This window comes from Oryza glaberrima, chromosome 12 (genome assembly GCF_000147395.1).
Source record: "Oryza glaberrima chromosome 12, OglaRS2, whole genome shotgun sequence".
Taxonomy (NCBI): Eukaryota; Viridiplantae; Streptophyta; class Magnoliopsida; order Poales; family Poaceae; genus Oryza; species Oryza glaberrima.
Window position 1 is genome coordinate 22,565,426 of NC_068337.1, and position 26,856 is coordinate 22,592,281.

At 46.7% G+C, this 26,856-nt stretch overlaps 5 protein-coding genes across 5 annotated transcripts; all 5 read right to left on the reverse strand.

The window, feature by feature from the left end:
* Nucleotides 1–2,991: 2,991 nt before the first annotated feature.
* LOC127757857 (uncharacterized) lies at nucleotides 2,992–5,308 on the reverse strand. The gene is made up of 3 exons (XM_052283437.1): nucleotides 4,145–5,308; nucleotides 3,909–4,055; nucleotides 2,992–3,586 (listed from the first exon to the last, which is right to left on the reverse strand). The coding sequence occupies exons 1-3, from the start codon at nucleotides 5,207–5,209 to the stop codon at nucleotides 3,218–3,220; spliced, it is 1,581 nt and encodes a 526-aa protein (XP_052139397.1). The 5' UTR covers nucleotides 5,210–5,308; the 3' UTR covers nucleotides 2,992–3,217.
* Nucleotides 5,309–9,259: 3,951 nt separating this feature from the next.
* Nucleotides 9,260–11,237, reverse strand: LOC127756228 (uncharacterized). The gene is made up of 3 exons (XM_052281626.1): nucleotides 10,173–11,237; nucleotides 9,948–10,094; nucleotides 9,260–9,628 (listed from the first exon to the last, which is right to left on the reverse strand). Exons 1-3 carry the CDS (start codon nucleotides 11,235–11,237, stop codon nucleotides 9,260–9,262), a joined length of 1,581 nt encoding a protein of 526 aa, XP_052137586.1.
* A 1,788-nt stretch (nucleotides 11,238–13,025) lies between these two features.
* LOC127756197 (uncharacterized) lies at nucleotides 13,026–15,679 on the reverse strand. The gene is made up of 4 exons (XM_052281589.1): nucleotides 15,601–15,679; nucleotides 13,932–15,436; nucleotides 13,636–13,782; nucleotides 13,026–13,370 (listed from the first exon to the last, which is right to left on the reverse strand). Exons 1-4 carry the CDS (start codon nucleotides 15,677–15,679, stop codon nucleotides 13,026–13,028), a joined length of 2,076 nt encoding a protein of 691 aa, XP_052137549.1.
* A 609-nt stretch (nucleotides 15,680–16,288) lies between these two features.
* LOC127757593 (uncharacterized) lies at nucleotides 16,289–18,211 on the reverse strand. Its single transcript, XM_052283138.1, has 2 exons — nucleotides 17,858–18,211; nucleotides 16,289–17,184 (listed from the first exon to the last, which is right to left on the reverse strand). The coding sequence occupies exons 1-2, from the start codon at nucleotides 18,161–18,163 to the stop codon at nucleotides 17,062–17,064; spliced, it is 429 nt and encodes a 142-aa protein (XP_052139098.1). The 5' UTR covers nucleotides 18,164–18,211; the 3' UTR covers nucleotides 16,289–17,061.
* A 605-nt stretch (nucleotides 18,212–18,816) lies between these two features.
* LOC127757779 (SKP1-like protein 5) lies at nucleotides 18,817–21,924 on the reverse strand. Its single transcript, XM_052283354.1, has 2 exons — nucleotides 21,547–21,924; nucleotides 18,817–19,416 (listed from the first exon to the last, which is right to left on the reverse strand). Exons 1-2 carry the CDS (start codon nucleotides 21,850–21,852, stop codon nucleotides 19,234–19,236), a joined length of 489 nt encoding a protein of 162 aa, XP_052139314.1. The 5' UTR covers nucleotides 21,853–21,924; the 3' UTR covers nucleotides 18,817–19,233.
* Between the last annotated feature and the right edge of the window lie 4,932 nt (nucleotides 21,925–26,856).

The window sequence follows — 26,856 nt, forward strand, 5'->3', positions numbered from 1 at the left end:
ATTTTTAAAGCAACTTCCACATTAAAATAAAAACAAGAAACACACTGCTTAGTGTCCCCTTTGTTCAAGAAAAGTCCAATCGTAACAACGAATCTAAACCCATGCGTATCCAGATTCGTAGCTAGAATTTATCTTTTTTTTAAGAAAACGTACGCGTGAAAAACGAGAGATAAGAGGTTGCGAAAGTCGAGAGAAGAACATAGCTTAGGGGTTCTTTGTAGACATTGGAGTAGTTCCTAACCACGTGAATGTGTGTGCGCGTGTGTGTCTGACTCGGAAAAAAGGTTAATATGAACTCTACTTTCAAAATATTATGAAGGTTTTCTAAAAGTTGGAATGCTAATGGAAAAGGAAAGAAGAAGAAAAAAAATGAAATTATAACTTTGAAAATAAATAAACAAAAATGGGTTATATTAGGTATTGATTTTCCATATACATTGGATTAGTTGCAATGAATTTAAGCGTCCAAAGCAAGTCGTGTAAACACATTGAATTATTTGATTAATCATTATGATGTGCGACTATGGACTGAATTGAATATCCATGCATATAATTTGACTTTTAAGTTGAAGTTAGGCCTGCACGTTCCGTGTTGATTTGACTATTCCCTATATCCTCATTACGCTAGATGGGATTTATATAGGGAGAAAGTGTTGATTTTTTTTATATTATTGAACACGTGAGCGTATCCTATACACACAGGCCCTCGCGTGTACACACCACCGTGTACACCAACTAAAAATTATCACAAAAAATTTTAGGAAAATTCATACATGTACTTTCAATAGTATTACATCTACGTGCAAAGTCGCATCTTCAAATTCATTTTACATAGAGAATAACAAAAAAGATAAAATTCAAACAAAATTGCAACCTTAAAACTGTCAGATTTTTTGTTTTTTTTGTTACTGCTAAAATATAATGAATTTGACGTTAAGATTTTAACCCTAGGTGTAATACAATTGAAAGTATGTGTATGATTTTTTTCTAGATTTTTTGGTGACATTTTTTAGTTGGTGTGTACGTGTGTACACGTGAGGGCCTGTGTGCATAGGATATGTTGCCATTGAACACCATCTACTCGTCAATTTATAAACCGTTCAATTTACATCCTATCTACCAAATCCTGGCTGGTTTTATGTGTTAATTACGTGGCATCCCAGTCAAATAAAAGAACTGATAGGGCCCGCATGTCATTCAGTCCACCTTGTTTCGCCAGTTCTCACTTAGCTGATCCAATTGATATAAACCAGTTTGATCCATTTCCAATTGGTAGAGAGATCAGGAGGAGGAAAATGAAATGAAAAAGATAATACTAATAAAAAGGAAATTTCAAAAAAAATTCTAAAACTAACGAGGATTTGGGTCTAGTAGTATTTAAGTTTAGTAAGATACTTTTTTCGCTCTAAAATACAAGCACATATAGAGTTATGTATGCACGAGTATTAAAGGAGTAAGATAAAACGAAACTAAGGATGATTGTGATTGGTTCAAATAAGAGAGTAGTAGAAAAGTATCTATATTTTGTGATGGTGGTAGTTGACATATCTCGAAAAGACATCTTTTAGAAGAGTGGACCATACCAAATTTTGCCTAGGATTTACTGTGATCGAGTTATTGAGAAAGGTATTTAATGGGTTTTATTTCTACTACTTCATATGTTTCACAATATAAATCATTTTAGCATTTTCCACAATCATATTGATATTAGTGAATCTAAATAAATATAAATGTTTAAATTTATTAGCATCAATATGAATATAATATGAGTAGGCAATTAGCCTAGCAGCCCAAGAATGATTCAACAGCTGTGATGGACTGATGGATAGGCCATATGATATAGGCCCAACAACCAGATATACGAGATTCAATTTTCTGTTGGGCCTACATAGGAAAGGATGTGGCCGGGACAACGAAGAAGCCATCCATTTGCCAGTGTGTGTTTTCTCATTTCCAATTCTCCATTGATCTATCTCTTCTTCGACATCGCCGGCCGGTGCCCGTCGGCCGGAATTCCACAAGACTGGAGGGTGACTGACTAATCGGCGAGGAGGTGAGATGACGCCGTGGCGATGACCGGAGCTCGGGAAGAAGATATTGTACATTTTCACTGCTATCAAGATTTGACTTTGCCCAATACTAGCATATTGTTTAGACTCAGAGGGAGCATCATCATTCACTTAGCATCAAGAGTAATTCTACGGTATTTGAGGAGGTACCATGAGGTATTAAAATTTTAGTGTAAAATTTAGTACCTCATGGTACCTCATAGTACCTAAGTACCAAGAGGTACCAAATTTACAATAGAAAAATTGGTACCTCCTCAAGAACCGTAAAATTACTCTAGCATCAATGCATCATTGATGCACAGAGCATCATTAACACAGATCTGATCAAGATTCAGATATCTAACCTATATGGAAGATGATCAGGCCCAGTTGAGTCAGAGTTTAAGCATGATAAGTGGTGTCTTCAGAATTGGTGGTAGACTGACTTAACACACACAATCGTTGCGACTGCACATATATACTGCATTTGTAGGCACTCTAATGAAGCTTCTCATATGTAGGCAGTGAGCATCAATAATAAATTCAAGCAAAGAATTTCCACTTCTTTGTCCACAAAGAAAGTTCATGATGCTTATCTGATTTGTGTACTTACACTTCAACATGCAAACCAAGAGAATTCACAAAAATGAGTACTAATTCTTTAGGATTAAGTAAAGATGGGTATGGTGCCATCTTGTGACCTGGCAAAATATGCAACAGCATGTATGGAAATATGCAAGAGGTAGACAGATCATTCTAATAAACTATTTGAGGAATGAAGGCTACATGATTCCCCAATTGTCAGTACCATATTCCCAGCTTACACATTTCGTAAATATCGTGAACTATGGAGTATATATTAAAGCTCAAAAATTGTTCCACCCAACAACTACCCTCTAGATGAAAACCTATGTTCTAATTCAAATAGTAATGCTGTGCGAAATGATATCAGTTCTTCAAAATCATCACTTCCCCTTATTCTAGTTCAAATAATAACACTGTGCGAAATGATAAAAGTTCTTAAAAACCACCACTTCCCTTTATTCACTCACTTAGCAGAACAGCAGTTAGCATCATTTGACTAGCTAGACAAACTGAAGAAATTGAAGTGCTAGCCTAAATCTCTCTCTCTCTCCCCGAAGCAGAGCACAGACAGAACAACACCTGACCTAGCCTTGCGCTGCTAGTCGTACGCAACTTCCGGAAGCATCAGCTGCAACAAAGGACACAAGATCGCCTCTGACGGCACCATTTGGAGTGTGCAGCTTGAAATTCCGGAGAGACAAGTCGAGCTGATTCAGGATGAGCTGGGGGATACTGCTTGTCGGGTATTCCATCCTTAACTGTCTCAGGACACTAGCTTTGTCGAGCATGGCTTTCATCAGAGCAACTTCACACTTGCCCCCTCTGAAAACTGTAAGATATATCCACCTCAGGTGATAGTTGAAACACTCAAGGCCATCGAAGAAATTGTTCCCGTCATAGTGTGCATCGTTCCACTGGAGGAGCCCTTCTGCTTGTGTAACGTCATCGCATCTCTGCAATAGGGCACAGCACAACTCAAATCAGAAAATCAAAACGCATAGTACAAGTTGGTGCAGAGCAATTGACAGCAAATTTAATCAGAATCCAGACATATCACTAATTAGCAGCAAATTAAGAATGCAGACCACAACTCAGGCAGAAAACCAAAATGCACACACTTTTGTGCAGAGGAATTGATAGCGAATTCAGAATTCAGACCACGACTCAACCAGAAAATTCAGAATTCAGACATATCAGTGCAGAGCAATTAATAAGCAGCAAATTCAGAATTATGCAACAATTGATTGGATAAGATTGGCCGTTCATTGGCATTACCAGGATTTTCAGTGATTTTACGCGTGGGAAACTCCTCAGGATCTGCTCTATCTGGCGGGGCAACATGTCGACCATCGTTGTGCAGTCCACCCGTAAGCCGAGATACCTGACAGAACGGATCTCTGGAGGCTGCTCCACCATCCCAGCCTGCGCACGCATGATCAGAGATTCAGAATTGGTGTTAATCAAATTGGTTGGGCAAGCGGGCAGGTTGATCGATCGATTTGCAAATATACCTTAATCACTATGCCTTGGATCTCCAAGACGGTGGTGAAGAGGTCAAGAGAGACGATCTTTCGCAACCTGGGCGCGCCATTGATGGTGATCCTGGATGGCCACGTATGGTGCATGTGCAGCTTCCGCAAATGGGTGGCGTTGTCGACGGCGACCGTGCCCACCTGGTTTTCGTACATGCGCAGAGTCTGGAGGCGCGTGTCGGCGAGGCGGAAGGTTGGACCCTTGACGCCGTCGATCGCCAGCTCCCGAATCTCTGAATCGCGGTGGATTGCTCGGTCGATCATGCCGAGGCCCCAGGCGCATCTGTACAGCCCGAGGACGAGGAGCCTGTCGATGCGGTAGGCTTCCACGGTGAAGAAGAAGAGGTGGAGTTCGAGGAGGCTGGTGCAGTCGAGGAGGGCTTGAGGAAATCTGGGGTGCCCTGGTAGGTGGAGGTTGGCGACGACGATGACACGAGCACGGCCGCGATGGAGGGCGGCGCACCAGCGGTTGAGCTGCTCGAGGCTCCACCGTGTGGTCTCTACCCGGAAGCAGAACACGCGGCCGATCTCGAAGCCGCCGTTTAGCATGGCGGCGTCGTGGGCGATGACGTCGTCGCAGAGGCCGCTCTCCTCGTCGCTGCTGCTGTCGTCGGCGCCTCCACCATCCGGGGCAGCTACCTCGTTGCCTCCATGTCCTCCGCCGCCGCCGCCGCCGCCTTGTTTGGGTACGAATTGGACGCCGTTGCCAACGTGGAGCTCGAGGACGTTGGTGATTGCTTGGGCGACGTTGCCGGCGGGGATCGGGGGAGTGGTGAACTGGCGGTCGTGGAGATACAGCGGTAGGAGGCGCCAGATGTGGAGCCAGCGCGGGGAGAAGAGGTAGCCGAGGCGGAAGAGGTCGAGGACGGTGAGGCGGTCGAGGACGCGGGCGACGGTGGCGTCCGGGAGCCGCCGCCAGTCGGCGTGCCGGTTGGTGGAGGGAGGCGCGAGCAAGGCGCGCGGGGTGGACTCGGTGGCCTCCGTCGGCGAGGACTTGAAGCCGGACATGACGAAGGCGGCGCTTCTCCGGCGGTCCTCTTCCATTGTTCCTCTCCGCCTCCGGCGACGTGGAGATCTCGACACGGCGGAGGCGTGTGGAGCAAGCTGCCGCCTCTGCGCGGTTTCAAATTTTGATATCGCTAGTTTCGGGTTGGAGGCTGCCAGCTGGCTAGGAAAGTACCGGGCCTTGGATATTTATAGAGAGTTTTTTCTTCTAGTTTTCTGGTCAATCTGCTGCGCACGTTACTGATCGGGCGGCTCGGATCCAATTCCGGAGCAGATCGGCTCCTGCTTCTAGAATGGACCAATAATAGGTGAGCTCGAGAGGAGAGGAAAAGAGAAGAGAAGATACACAAAACGACGTTAACTATTAGCGCATGATTAATTGAGTATAAATTATTTTAAACTTCAAAAATAGATTAATATGATTTTCTAAAGCAACTTTCACATAATTTTTTTTTTCAAAAAACACATTTAATAGTTCGAGAAACGTGCGCGCGGAAAACAAAACAAAACTTTCACACAATATCCCGTGGCCGAACAACTAGGATTAACCCTCTTCACACTTTGTCCTCTTCCTCAACGAGGTCGCACCCCTCACTAGAGAGAGATCAGTTATTGCTTGTTTAGGTCGCGAATTGAAAATTTTTGGGTGTCACATCGGATGTTTGACACAAATAAAAAAACTAATTTCATAACTCGTCTGGAAACTGCGAGACGAATCTTTTGAGCCTAATTAATCCGTCATTAGCATATATGGGTTACTGTAATACGTATGGCTAATCATGAACTAATTATGCTCAAAAGATTTGTCTCGTGATTTCCCCCCAAACTATGCAATTAGTTCCCCAAACTATGCAATTAGTTTTTTTAATCTATATTTAATGTTGTATGCATGTGTCCGATGTGATGTTTTTGGAAAAAATTTTGGGAACTAAACCAGGCCTTACTTCGTCGTCAGTGTGAGAGCTAAAATCATCTTGTTCGGTAGCCCCATCTGAATGAAAAAAAAGGGCTCCTTGTTACTGTTGCATGCATGCAAAATAAGTAGTAGCTAGTTTTTTTTTCTTTTTTTCTCATTACTGTAAATATTTTTTTTCCTAAACTACTTATCCGATTTATGATCCAATCGTACGATTGAATTTGTTGCAATTAAATATTTAAAATAATATATCACATAATTATATTTTGATAAAAGAAAAATATATGTTTCAGACCGTTAAAACTAGAGGTGGGCACAATTAGACCGAACCGAAGAACCGAACCGAAAAAACCAAGACCGAGACCGAGAAATTCGGTTAGTAGTTCGGTCTCAGCTATCAAAAGACTGAATTTATTTCGGGTATTTCGGTCATTGGGCTCGGTTCACCGAATTAACTGAGATAACCGAATTGTGACCCAATAGACCTATGAGGCCCAATAAGCCCAGTAACATAAACCCTAATCCCACTGCCTGCCTCACGCGTCACGCCCCTCACTCCCTCCTCAGCGCCGCATTCCTCCCCATCCATCGTGCGTTCACGCTCACCGCCGCTTGGCCTCCGCCTCCACCGCCCCGCCTCCGCCCTCCACCTCCAACCTCCACCGTGTCGACACCGCCTCCGGCCAGGACGCCTCCGTCTCGGCGCCGTCCTTTCACCTGTCATGGCGGAAGAGATCGTGCTCCCTCCGGTGGCCCTGCTGCACCGGAGACCTAGATGGCTGAGGAGGCCGGTCGGCGATGAAAGCAACGGTGGGAGATCGACGGGATCTGGAGCTTCAGGTGGAATTGTGGAGATCGACGGGATCCAAGTCATGGCAAGATCGATTTGCTTTGATTTGCTTCTTTTTTTTTCTGAATCATGCTCTAGCGGCATCATATTGTAGTTCTTCATCTGAGTTGCTTTGATTCATTGATCTTGTATGGAATAAATTTTTTTTTGTGATTATTTTTTTGCTGTTTAAACCACTGTTATGGTTAGTTCGGTCTATGACCGAGACCGAACCGAACTAACCGAAGACCAAATTGCTCAGTCCTAAGTTTTCATGAAGACCGATCGGTCTTGTGATTCGGAAGACTGAATTTTTCAAAAGACCGAGGAACCGAACCGAATTTTTCGGTTAGACCACATGCCCACCCCTAGTTAAAACTTAATGTTTACTACGTGATAGCGACATGTTTTAAAGTATATATTCACTATGTTTCACAAAAATTATTTAGCTACTTGCCCTACTCTCTCTCTCATCACTATCCATGCATGCATGCGTGGATTTAGCAACCTTCAAAATGATTTTTATCTTAAACTACTTTTCTAATCTACGATCCAATAACACCGTTGTATTTGTTGTAACTAAATCTTCATAATAAGATATCGCATGTTTTTGTTCTGATGAAAAAAACATATATTTCAATTCGTTAATACTCAATGTTTCATATGTGATAGCAACATATTTCAACGTGTGTCTTCACTGTGTTTCAAAAAAAAATCAAATGTTTCAATGATTGATTTGTTTATCATGTATAATTTAATGCTTTACTGGTGGTCAACTGAAACATTTGTCTGACCGATTTTTTTAAGGGTGTGTTTAGTTCTTTGTATGTAAAGTTTTTGAATTATATGGATACATATTTGAAGTATTAAACATAGATTAATAACAAAATAAATTACAGATTCCGCATGTAAACCGCGAGACGAATTTATTAAGCCTAATTAATCCGTCATTAGCAAATGTTTACTGTAGCATCACATTGTCAAATCATGACGTAATTAGGCTCAGAAGATTCGTCTTGCAATTTACATGCAAACTGTGCAATTGGTTTTTTTTCCACATTTAATGCCCCATACATGTATCCAAACATTTTATTTAATGTTTTTGACCAAATATTTTTTAATCTAAACAAGGCCTAAGAGGATCGGACGTCTGATTTGAAGGTACCTTCATGTAAGAGGTGGCGCTGCTTGCCAGTTCTTGCTAGCTGATCCATCCTAATCCATTTCCAATGGGGGCAAAGGCCCGTGCAGATTGCTTCTCCTCAATTTAATGTTCCAAAAGTGTCTATGGCCCTATTAAGATTTCAACTTTTTTCTTCAAACTTCTAATTTTTCCGTCATATCGAACTTAACTACACACAAACTTCCAACTTTTCTGTCACATCGTTCCAATTTCTTCAAACTTCCAATTTTGGCGTTGAACTAAACACAGCCTATTTCGATATATTTCTGCCAGTTCATATGTCAAAAAAAATTGCAAGTGTCAGGCCATGTTCAGTGGTAAGGCTCACAGAAAAATTGACGCTCACAGAACCACCCTAAAATTCTCTCTCTCTCTCTCTCTCTCTCTCTCGATGTCGACAAAACAGAGCACAGAACAACACCTAACCTTATGCTGCTGGTCGTACGCAAGTTCCACAATTATCAGCTGCAACAAAGGATACACGATCGTCTCTGACGGCATCATTTGGAGTGAGCAGCCCGAAAATCCGGAGAGACAAGTTGATCGAGCTGATCCATGGTGAGCTCGGGGTTGCTTCTTGTTGAGTATTCCATCCTTAACCGTGTCCCAGCTCGAGCTTCGTCGAGGATGGCTTTGATAAGAGCAAGTTCACGCTTGCCCCCTCTGAAACCTCTAAGGCCATCGAAGAAATTGTTCCCTTTATAGATGTGTTCATCCGTCGCTTTGAGGAGCCCTTCTGCTACTGTAACCTCATCGTCTCTCTGCAATGCAGCACACCACAACTCAAATCAGAAAAGCAGAATGTAGAGTTCCACACACATTACTGCAGAAATTCAGAATTCAGACCACAACTCAATCAGAATTTTAGAATTTTCTGATTGAGTTGTGTTGTGCCCTATTGCAGAGATGCTAAGATACTGTACATTTTTACTGCTATCAAGATTTGACTTTGCTCAATACTAACATATTGTTCAGACTGAGAGAGGGCATCATCATTCACTGCATTGATGCTCAGAGCATCATTCACTCACTTAGCAGAATATCAGTTATAGCATCATTTGACTAGCAACACCTGAAGAAATTGAGAAGAGCCACCCTAAAATTCTCTCTCTCTCTCTCTCTCTCTCCCCGAAGCAGAGCACAGACAGAACAACACCTGACCTAGCCTTGCGCTGCTAGTCGTACGCAACTTCCGGAAGCATCGGCTGCAACAAAGGACACAAGATTGCCTCTGATGGCACCATTTAGAGTGTGCAGCTTGAAATTCTGGAGAGACAAGTCGAGCTGATTCAGGGTGAGCTGGGGGACGCTGCTTGTCGAGTATTGTATCATTAACTGTCTCAGGACACTAGCTTTGTCGAGCATGGCTTTCATCAGAGCAACTTCACACTTGCCTCCTCTGAAATCTTCAAGATATATCCACCTCAGGTGATAGTTGAAACTCTCAAGGCCATCGAAGAAATTGTTCCCGTCATAGTGTGCATCGTTCCACTGGAGGAGCCCTTCTGCTTGTGTAACGTCATCGCATCTCTGCAATAGGGCACAACACGACTCAATCAGAAAATCAAAACGCATAGTACAAATTAGTGCAGAGCCATTGACAGCAAATATAGAATTCAGACCACAACTCGATCAGAATAATCAGAATCCACGCATATCACTAATTAGCAGCAAATTCAGAATTCAGACCACAACTCAGTCAGAAAAAATCAAAATGCACACACTTTAGTACAGAGGAATTGACAGCGAATTCAGAATTCAGACATATCAGTGCAGAGCAATTAATAAGCAGCAAATTCAGAATTATGCAACAATTTATTGGATAGGATTGGCTGTTCATTAGCATTACCATGATATCCAGTGATTTTACGCGTGGGAAACTCTTCAGGATCTGCTCCATCAAGCGGGGCAACCTGACGTCCATCTCTGTGTAGTTCACCCGTAAGCCGAGATGCCTGACAGAACGGATCTGTGGAGGCGGCTCCATCATCCCAATCTGCACGCGCACGATCAGAGATTCAGAATTGGTGTCAACCAAATGAGCAGGCAGGTTGATCGATCGATTTTATCATACCTGAATCGCTAAGCCTTGGATCACCAAGACGGTGTTGAAGATGTCAAGGGAGAGGATTCTTCGCAACCTGGGCGCGGCACCGATGCGGATCCTGGATGGCTTCGTATCGCTCATGTAGAGATTCCGGAATCGGGCGGCGCCGTCCACGGCGACCGTGCCCACCTGGTTGTCGAACAAGACCAGAGACCGGAGGCGCGTGGCGCCGGCGACGGCGAAAGTTCGCCCCATGCCGCCGTGGATTGCCAGCTTCCGAATCGGTGATTCGGGGTGGAGGACTCGGTCGATCATGCCGTGGCCCTCGATGCAGCCGTACAGCCCGAGGGCGCGGAGCTCGACGAGGGCCGCGATGTGGTAGGCTTCCACGGTGAAGAAGAAGACGTGGAGTCCCAGGAGGCTGGCGCCACAGTCGAGGATGGCTTGAGGAAGTTCGGGGTGCTCTGGTATGGCGAGGTTGGCGAGCATGAGCACACGAGCACCGCCGCGCTGGAGCTCGGCGCACCAGCGGACGAGGTGATCGAGGCTCCACCGCGTGGTCTCTACTCGCAAGCAGTACACGCGGCCGATCTCGTGACCGGCGTTCTGGATGATGCCTTCGTCTTCGTAGATCTCGTCGTCGCTGGTCACGGCCTCATCGGCATCGCCGCCGCCCACGAGCGCTCCTTCACCTTGGCCTCCCCCTCCGCCGCCGCCACCTTGTACGGGTAGGAGCTGGACGCCCTCGCCGACGTGGTGGTGGAGGACGTTGGTGATTGCGTTAGCGACGTTGGCGGCGGGGATCGGTGGGGTGGTGAACTGGCGGTCGTGGAGATACAGCGGCCGGGCGCGCCAGATGTGGAGCCAGCGCGGGGAGAAGAGGTAGCCGAGGCGGAACAGGTCGACGACGGGGAGGCGGTCGAGGACGCGGGAGACGGCGGCGTCCGGAAGCCCCCGCCAGTCGGCGTGCGGCTGGTTGACGACGGCGACGGGAGGCGGCGCGAGGACGACGCGCGGAGTGGCCAGGGTGCGCGTCCCGGGCGGCGGAGGGTAGATGGACAGGTCGCTGGCGACGATGCTCTCGTGGTCCATCCTCTCCGGCCACCGGGCTCGCTCCGGCGACTTGGCTGGTGGTCGGCGACGGCCTCTCCACGCGGCGGAGGAGGAGGCGTATGGCGCAAGCTGCCGCCTCTCCGCGGTTTCAAATTTTGATCTCGCTATCGGCTACGGCTAGGAATGTAGCCGCGGGGTTGGATATTTATAGAGAGGAGTTTGCGCTTTAGATTTTTCTGGTCAATCTAGTACGCACGTTACTGATCGGACGGTTTGTATCCAGTTTTGGAGTGGATCCGCGGCTTCTTCTGTATATACGGAAAAGCCAAAGCATTCTTCTGGAGAAAAATCGCTTCTTAGTAAATCTCCGGCGCACAATGTTGATCGGACGGACTAAGATTAGCCACCGGAGAGAGAACACCGGCGCTTCGATCGGCGTGAACTTGGTGGCTGAAGAACACCGTCAGCGGCAGCGCAAGAGGTGGCGCTCGCCGTCGACATGATCCTCCAACGCTGGAGAAAAGTGAAATGCAGAGTTTCTCAACAGCATGAGCAATCTCATTGGGAGATGAGATTTCTCTGCAACTCGTATACTGAAGTGCCACAAGACTTTACACGGTTGACAGTTCCACATCACAATTCACAAGACGGTAAACAACACTAGTTAGTAGTTATGTTAATTGTTAATTAAGCAAAAAAAAAGAAAAAAGTTCAAATATTCCTTCCTCAATTCAAGGCTCCAAAACAATTAATAGTGGTATAATATTTCTGACAGTTAAGTTCATACATTATATGATTATGTAAGTGCCAAGCCAATCTTGAACGGTGGTCTGGTAAGGTAAACCATCACAGCCTATACAAAAATTGTAAGAGCCCGCAGTACATGTTCGTTCAGATAGATACATGTAATTATATTTCAGAAACTCTCAACACATCAGTAGGAGGCGACACTGGTAGCGTGGACAATCTGGAAGGAAAGGAACAATCGGGTCTTCAACCAGAAGAGCGGACCTTGGATGGAGATAGCCAGGGCTATGATGGGGGAAGCGGACCTCTGACGGATGGCTAGATCAGCCATACCAACCATGACAGTACCTTCGTTTGTTCTTGGGTCGCCAAATCATTTAGGAGATTAGGCTTATGCTTTTCTTTTCCCCTCTCCTGTACCATGTCGCATTCTTTTTATTTTTCAGGCCCGCTCTGTAAATACATCTATTCCTCTTAAAGCAAAAATGTGCATCTCGCATATTAGAAAAAAACATCAGTAGGAGAAAATGAACGACATAGACAGACATTGACACATGCATAACAAATCAATACGCACCATGATCAACAAATCTACATGTATAGTTTAGAGCCTAACTTTAGGCCCAATCCATACACATGTAGAAGCTTGACAGGTCAGTGGAGAACCAGAACGTTCTTTTTGCACCAGGTACAATTGCACCCAAGTATATGCATGTCACTTAGTTGTATAAAAATCTAGCCGCAGTCAAATAATTTTCCGGTTTGTCTAGCATCATGATCAACAAATATACATGTACACTACAGACTACAGTTGTTTAGCATCTAAGAAAAATAATTCACTTTTATATTGATCAAATTTTCCGGTAAAAGCAAAGCACAAACAGCATGCTCATCTCATCAAGATACTGTATCTACTTTTACTGCTATCAAGATTTGGATTTGTTCAAATGCAGACTCAAAGAGAGCATCATTCACAATTCGCTCATTTGACAAGCTAGACAAACTAAAGAAAAGAGCCCAGCCTAAAATCTCTCTGACAGTAGTACAACAGCGCAGAACAACACCCTGGAGTAGCCTTCTTCAAGTTCCATCCAAACTTAGAAGAACGGACACATGTCGATCTCTGACAGCATGATTTGGAGTGGTCATTCTGAAATGTTGCATAGCCCGCCTTAGCTGGTTAACTATGTTGTCGGTATTGCTGCCTGGTGGGGGTACCATTCTGAAAATTATCCCGGCTCGAGCTTCGTCGAGGATGGCTTTGCCCAGAGCAAGTTCATACTTGCCCCCTCGGAAAGTTGTAAGATATATCCACCTCAGGTGATGGCTGAAACAACCAAGGTCACGGAAGAAATTGTTCCCTTGATAGATGTGTTCACCATCAGCTTTGAGGAGCCCTTCTTCTGGTGTAACCTCATCGTCTCTCTGCAGCAAAGGCACACACGCACACCTCAATCAGAATTCAGACATGATAATTCTGCAAGTCACGCACAATTCAAACAGAATTCAGACATATTATATATTACCATTGAACTACAGAGACAGTTGATAGTAATTCTGCAGCAAAGGCACGCACGCACAACCCAATCAGAAATCAGAATTCAGACATAGTCTAATACTGATGCAGAGCAAATAACAGCAAATTTCAGGACAATGAAACGATTGATTGTTTGGATTGGTTGTTTATTACCATGATCTCCAGTTTCTCTAAGCATGGGAAACACTTCAGAATCTGCTCTATCTCACGGGGCACTCTGTGACCCATATCTGTGTAGTTCACCCGTAAGCCGAGAATCCTGACAGAACGCATCTTTGGAGGACGCTGCACCATCCCAGCCTGCGCATGATCAGAGTATAGAATTGTTAATTAGCCAATTTGGATTTGGATTTGAGTTAATCGGATGAGCAGCATGCAGGGGTCTGAATTTGATCGATCGATTTGCATGCAGATGCAGTGCACACGGACACGATTCGATTTGATCATACCTGAATCACAATGCCCTTGATCACGAAGACGGTGTTGAAGAGATCGAGAGAGCCGATGCTTCGCAGGCTGGGCCCGTCACCGATGAAGATCCTGGATGGCCTCGTCGGTGGTAACAGGTGCAGGTCCCGGAATTGGAGGGCGTCGTTCACGATGACCGTGCCCTGCACCACGTTGTTGAACATCCACAGAGACCGGAGGCGCGTGGTCTGGACGACGACGTCTCCCAGATGGTTGAAGTCGATCGTCAGCACCCGGATTTCCGATTCGGGGCGGAGTGCTCGCGTGATCATGCCGCTGCAGCCGCACACCCCGAGGACGCGGAGGTTGACGAGGGGGTCGATGTGGTCGGCCTCCACGGTGAAGAAGAAGACGTGGAGTCCCTTGAGGCTTGTGTCGCAATCGAGGATGCCCTGGGGGAGGTCGGGGAACCCTTCCGTGGTGAGGTTGGTGAGGGTGACCTCACGAACACGGCCGCGCTGGAGCGCGGCGCACCAGCGGTGGAGCTGGTCGGCGCGCCACCGCGTGGTCTCCACTCGGAAGCTGTAGACGCGGCCGATCTCGTAACCACCATCTGGGATGTCGTCGTGGCCGTAGAGGTCGTCGTCGCTGATGACGCCGTCGTCGGCGCCTATGCCTCCAGGGAATCGGAGGCGGCAGCGGCCGGCGGCGCCTTCGCCGTCAGAATCGTCGACGACTCGGACTCCACCGCCTTGATCTGCTGCCTCGTGTTCTAGTTCGACGGCGACCCCGGGTCCAGAATCGTCGACGACTCCGGCGTCTTGAACTGCTGCCTCGTCTTCGGCGTCGTCGAGGCCCCCGTCATGATCATCGCTATCATCGTCGTCATCCTCTCTCCATGGGTGGACGACGATGCCCAGGTCGTGGCCATCCGCGCCAACTACCTCGTTGCCTCCACCTCCATCTCCGTCGTCATCGTCGTCGTCGTCGTCTTCATCGTCGTCGTCGTCGTCGTCGCTCCCGCTCTCTCCTTGTACGCCTACGAACTGGACGCCGTCGCCTACGTGGAGCTCGAGAATGTTGGCGATGGCGTCGGCGACGTCGGCTGCGGCGATCCGAGGAGACACGAACTGGCGGTCGTGGAGATACAGCGGCTCGGCACGCCAGATGTCGAGCCAGCGCGGGGAGAAGAGGTAGCCGAGGCGGAACAGGTCGACGACGGGGAGACGGACGAGCACCCTGGCGACGACGTCGTCGGGTAGCCCCCGCCACCCGGCGTGCGGGACGTCGCTGACGGGCGGCGCGATGACGGCGGCCGGAGTGGCATGCGTCACCGTCGCCCGCGGTGGCTTCATTCTCGCCACGGCGGAGGCGACGACTCTCGCGCGGGCCTCTTCCATTCCTCTCCGGCGAGTCACGGCGGAGGCGTGTGGAGCAAGCTGCCTCGGTGCCTCCTCGTCCTCCTCTCTCTCTCTCTCTCTCTCTCTCTCTGCGGTTTTAAATTTCGATATTGCTGGGGTTGGATATTCATAGAGAGAGTTTTTCTCTGTTTTTTTTTTGTCAATCTGGTGCGCACGTTAGTGATCGGACGGTCTGGGTCCAATTCCGAATAGGAAGAAAAAAAAATCTGCAGCTTCTTCTGGAAATACAGAATAAAACTAATCGGTTAGTAGCAAATCTACGGCGCACAATGTTGATCGGACGACTCACTGAGCGCCACCTCACAGTCACTTCGCCGTGGACTTGGCAAGTTGGCGTCAGCAGAAAAGCCATCGACAGGTGTCTCCATTCTCAATTATCTCATCAGCAGATGAGATTTTTGTCGATAAGATTTCTGCAATTCATATCATACTGTAATGCCACAAACACATTTTCCACAAGACTTGCACATCACTAGATAGTAGACAACTCATGGTTTTGTTAAGCAAAATGAATAAAAAAATCCATTTATTATTCTTCCTCAATTTAAGGTTCCAAAAGTGACAATGCAATCTATTGTCAGTTCTTATTCAGTGGTCAGGCACACAAAAATTGTAAGAGAGTTCAGGACATGTTTGCTTAGACAGCAGAATAGAATACACATCATGGAGCAACAGAGTAGAATACAACAGCATAAGCATAGTATAGACTTGTTCCATTTCATTCAATAACCATCTCACTGCAGCCAAATATTTTGACAGTTCATAAAATAGGTTTTATTTGATCCCCTGAGACTGTCCCTTTGCCAAGATCAGCCAACCAGAATTGCTCCATCAGTCGGCTGCTGCTTCCATAGAATAGTAGTGTCTCGTACATCACCAGAAACCAAAGAGATCATCAGTGATTTGAGAAGCAAAATTGAAACATACAGATGTGGAATCAAGATATCAGGATAATTTCTGTACATCCATTTCATCCAGCAAAATTGAGAAAGAGGGGCAGAGCCCTCCCATTTCATTAATGAAATGAGCAAAAGCCAGAGGTTCATACAATCCCGAATACATCCATTTCAAGCAGATCAACAAAATGAAAGAGCAACACAAATTCTGATTCCCAGGTTACATAATTAATACTTTTCATTATCAGCGCGCCCACATCATCGCAGCAGAGATCCACCAGGCGATCAAAAAAATAAAATATTCAAAATAACCAGCCAATTTACAACAGGAAAGAAAATATCCACACGATCATCCTCTACCAGAAGAGGGCTTCAATCGCATTCTCGTATTGAGATAAAAGCATAGTTTTGAATCACTGGCAAATGACAATGCAAACAAGCATAATTCCTATGCAGCAGTGCACCATATTTCTACAACAGCAGCAAAAGACATAGCATGATTATAGAAGGCCTCACCTATTATCAGACATTTCCAACACCTCAGAAAACCAAAGCTGTATGTATCCAAACAGAAGTAAAGCAGAATAGCATGGTAGAGCTGGTAAGCTTGTGAATTCTGAATTGATAAGAGCAATTCGAATCGGCCTTAGCACCAAACAACTCAAGTAGCTCTCACATCTAGACCTGATAAAGTGCACGCAGGCACGCAGTCGGCTTAACAGAGTTCTAGCCATGTATGTACTCAAGACTTAACCTATCCTGAAACATAGGCAGTATATACTTCACTAGCTAGGTATAGACCAGGGTGATGATCTGCTAATGATAACTAGGAAAAATGCCATTTGCGGAACCGTTCACGGGTGTCCCAGCACATTCTGCAAAAACAGCTTCACTTGTTGTGGTCCCATCTGATGATCTTGCAGCATCCTATTGTAGCATTCATCCTTGAGATCTTCCATGCCGAGAACAATCGCAGCCTGTACAGAGAAATCAGATTAGAAACATAAACATCTGTCTGAACAGAGAAATCAGGCAGCCTACTATAGCATATCTAGGACAAAGTTTCAAAAGTGGAAGTACTTTAGTCACTATATCTTACATAATACTAATATCTTACAAAACAAATTAAGCTGCTACTTGTTTGTTTTCTTCGCAAGATCTCAGCCAAAATTTGGGCCGTTGGTTCTAAGATCCAACGGGTTCTGTGCATCTTCTACCTCTAGAACAGTGAACTCTCTCTCTCTCTCTCTCTCTCTCTCCCCTCGCCGATCGATTAGCTGCGCAACTGCGCCTTCCCCGTCTCCACCGGCGCAGCCCGCCGCCTACACGGTTTCCCTCGCCGTCGCCGTCGATGACCCCTTCCACCGCCAAGCCGCGACCTCCCCGGCCATCACTCTAAGCCCGGGGAACAGCATAGGCCCCTCTTCCTCCTACCCCCCAATCCCCCGACCACCCCAACCCGTCGCCGGATGCGACGCTGGCTGCTGAATCCGCGGAAGGTTCCGATCAACGGGAGAAAGAGAGGAGAGGGTTGAAGACGAAGTGCACACAAAATCGCAACGCAAACCACACAGTCCGGAAAACATCCCTAATAATTGCAAGATGCCTCCATTGCCGGAGAGGAGAGGGAGAGGAGCGAGGGGCGCTTACCCTTGTGAGGTGGCCGAGGGTGTCGAGGTCGTTGACTCTCTGCGCGAAGATGGTCTGCACGTTCAGGACCCCCTGGGGAAGCAGCCCGCCGGTGGCGCGGCTCGTGAAGCGCTCGGCGTTCCTGCGGTAGAGCTGCACGGTGTCGTAGATGTCGCCGGACTCGATGGCGGGCAGGTCCCATACGCGTCGCGGCGCGAGCTCCGCCAGCCGCCGGGCCTGCACTGAGAACTCCACGCCGTCGCCTCCCCGCAACTTCACCATGGGCAACCCCGCCCCCGCCCCCGCCGCCGCCGCTGCGCCCTCCATCGCCGTCGCCGAGGAGGAAGAGGGAGAGGGAGCGGAAGGGGGTGAAGTGGGTGGGTGAAAAGGTGGCGCAAGGTTGAGGAGGTGAAGGTACGAGAAGGTTATATTGATACAGACTCCTCTCACTTACAGGTGGGCCCAGGGTTCTACCTGGCCCCACCTGTAGCCACGGGACGGGTTCCCTACACCACCCTCCCGCTACGCCACGTGATCCCCTGCCTGTCAGGGCGTGGGCCCAACGGCATCTTGGGGAGAAAATGGTAGTACTGGATATTTGCCGATTCAATTTTTGATAAAGGAGAAAATGGTAGTACTGGATATTTGCCGATTCAATTTTTGTTCTTCATACTTTGGTATTCTCAAGATTATCGTCTTGTGATAATAACATTTCACATAAACATTGTAAAACATTTTGCACGAAGAAACTTGAGTAGTTTTATAGAATTTAAATTTTCGAACGGCGTGATGACATTGGAATTGAGTATCTCTCGACAAGAATTACTAGTCATTATTATCACCTTGATTACTACTCCCACCCTTCCAAAATAAGTGCAGCCATGAATATCCGTATCCAACGTTTAACCGTCCGTCTTATTTATAAAATTTATAAAAAAAATAATCACTATTCATGTTTTATCATCTAATAACAATAAAAAATTAATCATAATTTTTTTGAATAAGATGAACTATCAAATGTTAAACATAACCAATACAAAACTACACTTATTTTGGGACGGAATAACCTTGCTAATGGATATGGAGTAAGACATATATAACCTTGCTAGTATTCGAAATGCACAATGATTTTATGACCAATTAACTCATGTTCTTCGATGGTAATATGATACACTATAATAGTTTCTCTCAATTAGTACTGTTCACAGGAGCACCTGGCAAAACTTCTCTCAGAATTGCTACTACCGGTGTGCATCAAGCTAAAACTGTATATCTAGTATCTAGACGTAGAGAACCCAATACCACCTCAAAGTACATCATATATAGTAGGCGAGATGGAATCAAAATGCTTCAGCGACAAAAGTAGCGATGATGATGATGATCGGCAGATCGGGTAGTTAATGGAGGCAGAGGATGGCATCGTTGTCGTGCTGGAGCTTGAGCTCCTCCTCCGGCGTCATGCCGACGTCGGCGATGCCGAGCAGCGCCTTGACCTCCTCCACGGTGCGCTTCTTGACGACGTCCGCCGTCTTCTGTGCACACAGTACACTCAGCCCGTCCATTTCCAGCGTCGACGCAGCCTACATCCATCATCAACATGTACACAGAATCACAGATGTATCAGTCAGTCATCTCACTATGCATACATGCACAAGGCACTTGACAGAAGGCCATAGACCAAGTAATCTCTCACTAGAAGCAAGAAGCTAAACATTAATCTTCAGATTTGTGAGACGACAGGTTTTGATGTCATATTGTCATGTGCTGCTTACTAAACAATCAGCTGTGCAGCTCATCAGTCATCAGATGGATATATAAGTGGCGTGCACCTGTGAGCATGCATGATTCCAAGCTAGAAAGTACTCTATTGGGACATCAGCCATGACCAAGATTATATGCAACATCTAAGGACAGAACAGAATAGGCAGAAGGTTAAACACATTAAATTCAACCATCCATCATGAAGCTGTTATATGCATATGCACTTTGCACACAACATCATTCATACCTTTCTATGGAACAGGTTAGATAGGTGCCTATGCTGCAACATTTCCACAAACAGACTCACATTGTATACGACTACCAGTCTACCAAAGCACAAAACATGAAAACCTACATTATCTATAGCAGAAAGCTGTAGTATAAACATAATCCTATACGGTTGTGTCGCACTAACCACATTTAGCTGTAGTACAAACATAATTCTATACAGTTGAGTTGCACTAACCACAGTTATTGCTACGATGGAGCCCCTAGGTGAAAGCCACATCACCTCAATGTTCTAGACCTATGAATGATACTTCCACACCTCAGATTACCAACTACATATCCCAGCCCAAACCGATCATTTTCAATGCTGGATGAAGTCTCTACATATCTGATTAGTTAGGGACCCAAAAGGCCTCCCAACATTCCTCTTCCTCTGCCTCTAACCTCTACAAGCGCTCAGTATACATATACGTCCTCTGCTACCCATAGGGCAGAGCCGGTCGTAAGAGAGGCCCACAACCAGAACCATTCCGTCGTGTCAACCTTCCTTGTGATCCAGCCTACCACAGCCTACCCACCGGGGCCCAGTCTCCATTTGCCTTACCATCAGAGTTCATTATAAAAATACCGGAGCTAGCATACTCATACCCAGAGCATACACGTTCCCCTGCCGTCGCCTTGACCACCCACCATAACAAAGAGATTGCTCATGTCCACTATTTTATACTCCTACTTATTATCATTAACATGTTATGCATGGCATCATTTCCACTATTTTAGTACTTGTTATCATTAACATGTCATGCATCGCATTTTGCCATGGCACTAGGAAATCAATCCCAGACGGCCAGACTAACAGTTCCTACCGGAACTACCACCTGAGCATCCCATACAGTTTACCATTAACACTCACCAATACAATTATATACTAGTACATTTTTTTAGAAGATGGCAAACCACGTAGTACTCGCCCTACAGCATTCTTCTTCATAGTATAATAAATCTACAATAGCACACAATCTTACATTCTGAATCCATCACCATTCCTCGGATCATGAGCAACCAAATATCATATATTACTTGATATTGTTCGTACCCTCGATCTGTGCTCTGTGCCTGTGTAGTACTAAGATTTGCCACAGCAATGCGCAGGTATCTTATTGTTAATCAACAGCAATTAGCACTAACAGATTACGATAACACGCTCGATTGCAACCAAAAGCACACGCCAATATATCTATCAATCTATCATGCTTAATTCCATGTAATCAAGTACATGCCTCCTCTAGAAGTTGGGGGCTTTTACCAAACCCTGCCTGATTTGGACCTTCGGTCTAGAAATTCTTTTCTGAAATTATTTCCTGTCAAAATCCAACAAAGCATACAGGTACTCATTTGGAATCCACTGTTCTAATCCAATACTTCCTCCGTCGCAAAATATAGTTACCTAGTACGGGATGTGACATTACCTAGGACTACGAATCGTATTACCAGGTAATGTCACAGTCACATCACGTACTAGGTAGCTATATTTTGGGACGGAGGTAGTACTACACAAACAGAATAACCAACTATCATATCATCGGTGCAGGCAATTAAACCAAAACAAAATGGAAGCAAATATAATCAACCAATCCATCAAACGGGGCCTGGCAAGGGAACGGGGTTGGGAGCGAGGGGACGCATCAATCAAGCAGGCGAGAGGCGATCAAGGTTTTTACCATGAAGAGGTCGTGGAGCTCGTCGGTGGCGGTGAACTCCCGCTCCATGAAGGCGCGATCCCAGGCGGCGATGTCGGGCACGGCGCCGGGGTCGCCCCGCGCGTGCTGCGCGTGGACCCGCGCGTACTCGTCGAGGAGGCCGAAGGTGCGGGCGGAGCGAATGGAGGGGGCGTCGATCGCGTACCCCAAGGGGAGTTGCCTCGGCTGGTCGGTGAGCGCGAAGCGGTCCTCGCCGTTCCGGAACCGCAGCACCAGCGGCAGCGGCACCGGCGCCGGCGCCGCCTCCATCGCCATCGCCATCACCATCGCCCAGCCTCCGCCGCGCTCGCCGGTGTGTGGGTGTGTGACTGACTGTGCGATGTTGGTGGTGGTGGTGGAGTGGAGAGACCGAGGAGGGGAAGATTGCAGAAGAAGGGAAAGATCTAAGTTAGGCCCAAGGCGCAGGCCGTGGGCCGATGGGCCACGAAACAACACAAAGGAAAAGGAGAAGGAAAAAAGTCCACTTTGGCTCTCACCGTTCGTATCCTGCAAACGCCAAACCAGGGTGTAACCACTCCTCCAAATCTTAAAACCATGCACAACAATTTTCTCGCCTATTTTGAGAGCGGATTTCGTTGACGTGACATCTACATGGCAGCCTACTGTTGACAGAAAACACGAGGCCTGGGAGATCTGCTTAACTCCAGTGCAGGTTCAAAGCTCGTCTTCAGATGTATGAACGTGCCAGTTGATTTGATCCTGCAATCAACAAGAAAAACACCTACTTATAAAAAGAATTTTTAAAAAGTGGCCCCCACATGTCATCCCTCCCTCTCTACCCCCTCCGTCTCTCATATCGTCTTCTTGTGTGCAACAGGGTGGCTGTGGCAATAGCAGACGGTGGTGGCGTCCTCTAAGCTTTATCCACGCGATGGCCATCTTCATTGTCAACTTTATCCCTGATACCTTCTCTAGCGTCATCCTCTGCGCCAAGAAGAAGACCGGGTGGAAATGGTGTTGCTTCCCCAGGCAGGAGAGGCTTTTTCTACCTCCATCTCGTCCTTGTCGGCTCACCATTAGCGCTTTATGGCTGAATCTGACTGGTGCAGTTCAGCCGGCGGGGATGGTCAAGGGGAGGGGAAAGGGTCGATACCGCGAGGAGTCCACCACTCGGGATGGTCAAGGGCGATGGCGACGGTGAGGCAAAGTCAGAGTCAGGCTCGGTGGTGCCCCCACACAAGTCCAACAGCTTCTCATCGGTTGCAACAACAACTGAATGGTGGGTCCGCCTAGTGGCGAAGGGTCGTGATGTTGCCGGGTCTACCTCCCTAGTCGAGCTCAAGCCTTCGGAGCTGGCATGCAGATCTGACAGCGATGGACCTCCGAAGCTCCTTGGAATCTACATGGCAGCAAGGCGTGGGGGCAGTGAGGACGACGTCTATCTCCCACCACTGCTGAGCTCCTTAGGACATCCACAATGTGAGACACTCCTAGAGTGTCCTCACTAACCGAGGACACTCGTAGAAAACTCGGCTCGCAATGGGAGGTATCCCTGGATGAGCTCCTCAAAATCTGAAGCAACCCGGTGAGGGTACTACAGCCCACAATGGGTGTCTTGGCCCAAAGTAGCCCCAGATGAAAAATCCCCAAATACCCGTTCTCCAGCCCATTATTCTTTTTTCCTTCTCTTTTCTTCCTCGCTTCTTCTCTCTTATGGCTTATTCTCGCCCCCGTCGCTCATTCGCCGCCGCCGCCACCTTCCTCCTCTCTCCCCCGCCGCTCGCCGCCGCCGCTTCCCTCCTCGCCCTCCCCAGCCCTGCATCCATCTCCCTCTCTCCCCAGCCACCGCCGCCGCCCGCCTCTCTATCTCCCTCTCAATGCTCGCCTCTCTCTCGTCGCCGGCAGCCGCGAGGCTCTCTCTCGTCGTTGCTCCCTCCGCCGCCCTTCAGCTGCCGCCCACCGCTGCCCGTCTCCGCGCGTGCCGGAGAGCTGGTCGGCGGGCGAGCGGCGCGAGGGGCGATGTGGCCGACGGCGGGAGGCTGGACAGCGCACGAGCACGGGAGCAGGAGCGCGGTGCGGTGGCCGACAGCGTCCAAGCTCCTGCCTCTCTCTCCAGATCCGGCTGTCGGTGGGCTAGATCTGGCCGCGCCGCCTCTCTCTCTCGCCGCCCGTCGCCGTCCACCACACCGACGAGGCCGCGCAGTCTACGCCAGCTCCGCCTCACCACGCCCAGCTGAGAGGGGGGGCAAGAAGGGAAAATGCAGGGGGAGGAGGCGGGGGATGGGGCATCGAGGTCGCCACAACGGGGTCCTTTGAGCCGTTCCTCAGGAAAAGGGGATTGGAGGAGCCAGAGCCACCCGTCCCCCTCGTGGGGGTTGTGTTCCCCTCTAGGGCACGGCACGCTGACAGCGGACGGACGCCATGAGCAAGGGCATGACCCAGGGGTACCCATTGTGGATGGCCTCATGGCACCACTGCAAAAAATCTAGCCCGCATTCAACCCTCCGCGCTAGCCGAGTTGTCCGCCACTGCTTCGTTCTCGCTCACAGGTCACCACCACCACCACCATTTTCCAACCGCGATGCTGCATGCCTATCTTATGTCTGGCTTGCCACTCGTGGGGAGAAAGAGGGCCAGTAGAAAGGAAGGGTACCTCACTTACATGCGGGACAATGCATTTTAACTTTTTGTTTTTGCATTCATTGCATCGTTTGCTGGTTTGACTAGGGTCAATGTGCCACGTCAGCGAAAACCACGGTCAATATTATCAAGGGAGTTACTTCATACCGGTTTTAACATTTGGAGATATTATACCTGATTTTACGGTTAAGTGATGCGAGATTCTACATATATTCTAGGGAGTCAAATTGGATATGTTTCAATTCGAGGTTTCCAAAGTGTAGATCAGTATATTTGTGTTCATATGTGTTGCACATATATCTATGTCAGTTCTAGAAGAGATCTCACATTCACAAGATCATTCCTCCTACAAGTGCGTCCAAGGGCGTGGGTTGGTGTGGACCGTGTGGTTGGGTGAGCGTGGAAGTTGTGTGGAACAACATAATAAGCCCAACATGGCCCACTCGAACTTAGTGGGCCCACGGCCGCCCGTAGTAGGTGGGTTCATGGGCCACGAAACAACCCCACGATCACTACTTGACGTGGTTCTTCCCCTGGTTATAATTGATTGATTTTTTCCAGCGGTAATAACGCGCGTATACTCGTCCCCTGTAAACATATACATGTATGTCCTACCTTTTAAACATTATTGAAAAATGAACGGACATATATTAAGATCGACGAAATTGTCACGAACGTCTCGTTGTCGATATGTACATCACGTACCACTGAAAGAATAATTAATCGTAGATGCAAATATATGTATTAAGTCTGAGGCTCTGTTTAGATGCTCTAAAACTTTTTAGCCCCTATCATATTGGATGTTTGAATGCTAATTTGGAGTATCCAAACACCCCCCTCTGATACTTGGACTCGGATGGGTTGGTTCCATCACGTGAGATTTCTATAGCATCCATCTGTATATGTGTAAGAAGCACTAGTTAGATGTTAACTTTTGTCGTCTAGAATTTTATTTCTTTCCGATACACGGTATAGATGTGGGCGCTCGTATACACACGTGGTCACTTACACGTATGAATACACAGACGTAGATACACTCTATTCAATAAACATATTCGAAGACTAAACCAATATACCTTAAGATTGACGAAGTCATCAAAGACGTCTCGTTACTTATTGGTACGTCACTTATTACCGAAAGGATGATTAGGTATAAATACAGGCACCCATTCATGGCCTGGTTTAGTTCCCAACTTTTTCTTTAAACTTCTAACTTTTCCATCACATCAAAATTTTCCTACACACAAATTTCCAACTTTTCAATCACATCATTTCATTTCAATCAAACTTCTAATTTTAGCATGAACTAAACACACCCCAAATATGATCAACATATTCCATTATAAATAACCTACCACTCGGTCCGTACAAAAATAAATTCTGAGAACCTCTCCCAAATCAACCCCCTCGGTTACTTTTACCGAATTTCATTCGAGGTCTTGTTTAGTTCTAAACCATTTCTTCAAACTTCTAATCTTTTTATCACATCGTTTCAATTTCAACCAAATTTTTAATTTTAGCGTGAAACTAAATACACCCGCAGATTCATCGCGGCCTACGTGAACTTCGTTTGAAATTCGTGAAATCCATCTCACTAGGCTACCCAAAACGAAATGTGAACAGTGCTCTTGTACGTACGTGCTGATTCGTAGTAGGTGTGAACTCTGAAGCGTGACCCGTGTGTGACTCATCTCGATACGTGCCGTACGGCGAGGGAGGCGCGCGGAGCCGTCACGCAAGGTAGCGCGTCGCACACTGCGCATGATGCAATCGCAACCGACCGATCAAACCCGATGACGTATATACGCCAACCTCATCGGGAACACGACAATGGCGTGGCTGTGCCCACCTTGATTTATAATTTAAGGGTGGTGTTCTTTTATTCCGATATATGATTTGTGATAATTGTATGAAGATTAAAAATAAAGAAATTTGGAGGGACGGACCTCAGAATTAAAACCGTATACTTATTGTCACTGCACTATCAAATGTATCTCAATCTCTAATTATCTGAAGAGATAAATGAATTAATTAAGTTACAAAGTGGACTTAAATTAATGTTTTAACAAATTCATCTATAAGGTTAAAGTTTTTTTTTTTAAAAAAAGAAAGAATCATGTACTGTTTGAGAGTTTACAAAGTGTGCCGGTGAATTATTAATCCATTAAGAGGAAAATAACATGTCCTTAAGTTGATGGCCTTCCAAGATCAACGCTTAATTGCTCATCGATCGTCATGTACACATCATCACATGGACACACATTGAGAGTGACGACACATGCACGCCACGGAGAGAAATCTTGTGTTACATAAATGTCGCAATGATTGGGTCCGTGCCGATGCAATTAAGCTAATTAATTCTAACCAAAATCTGAACCATCGATATGGCAGCATGTCGTACCAGATCAATCGGCTTAGTTTAGTTAGTTACACCCAAGTACGTAAGCCCACAGTACTGATAGACTTTGTCTCATCTAGCAGCTGTTTGATAATCTGACGGCTTGGGATTATATTAATTCAAAAACATAAATTTGATTGGTTTTTCTATGTCGTCTAAAGTAACTATAGTTCATTGAATCATTGAGTCGTTGTAGGACAACCATGTCATTATCGAAAGACAAACGTTCCAATCGACATACAGTTGAAAAGGAAAGCAATTACCATATTTATCATTCCCTACGGTAAAAAAAA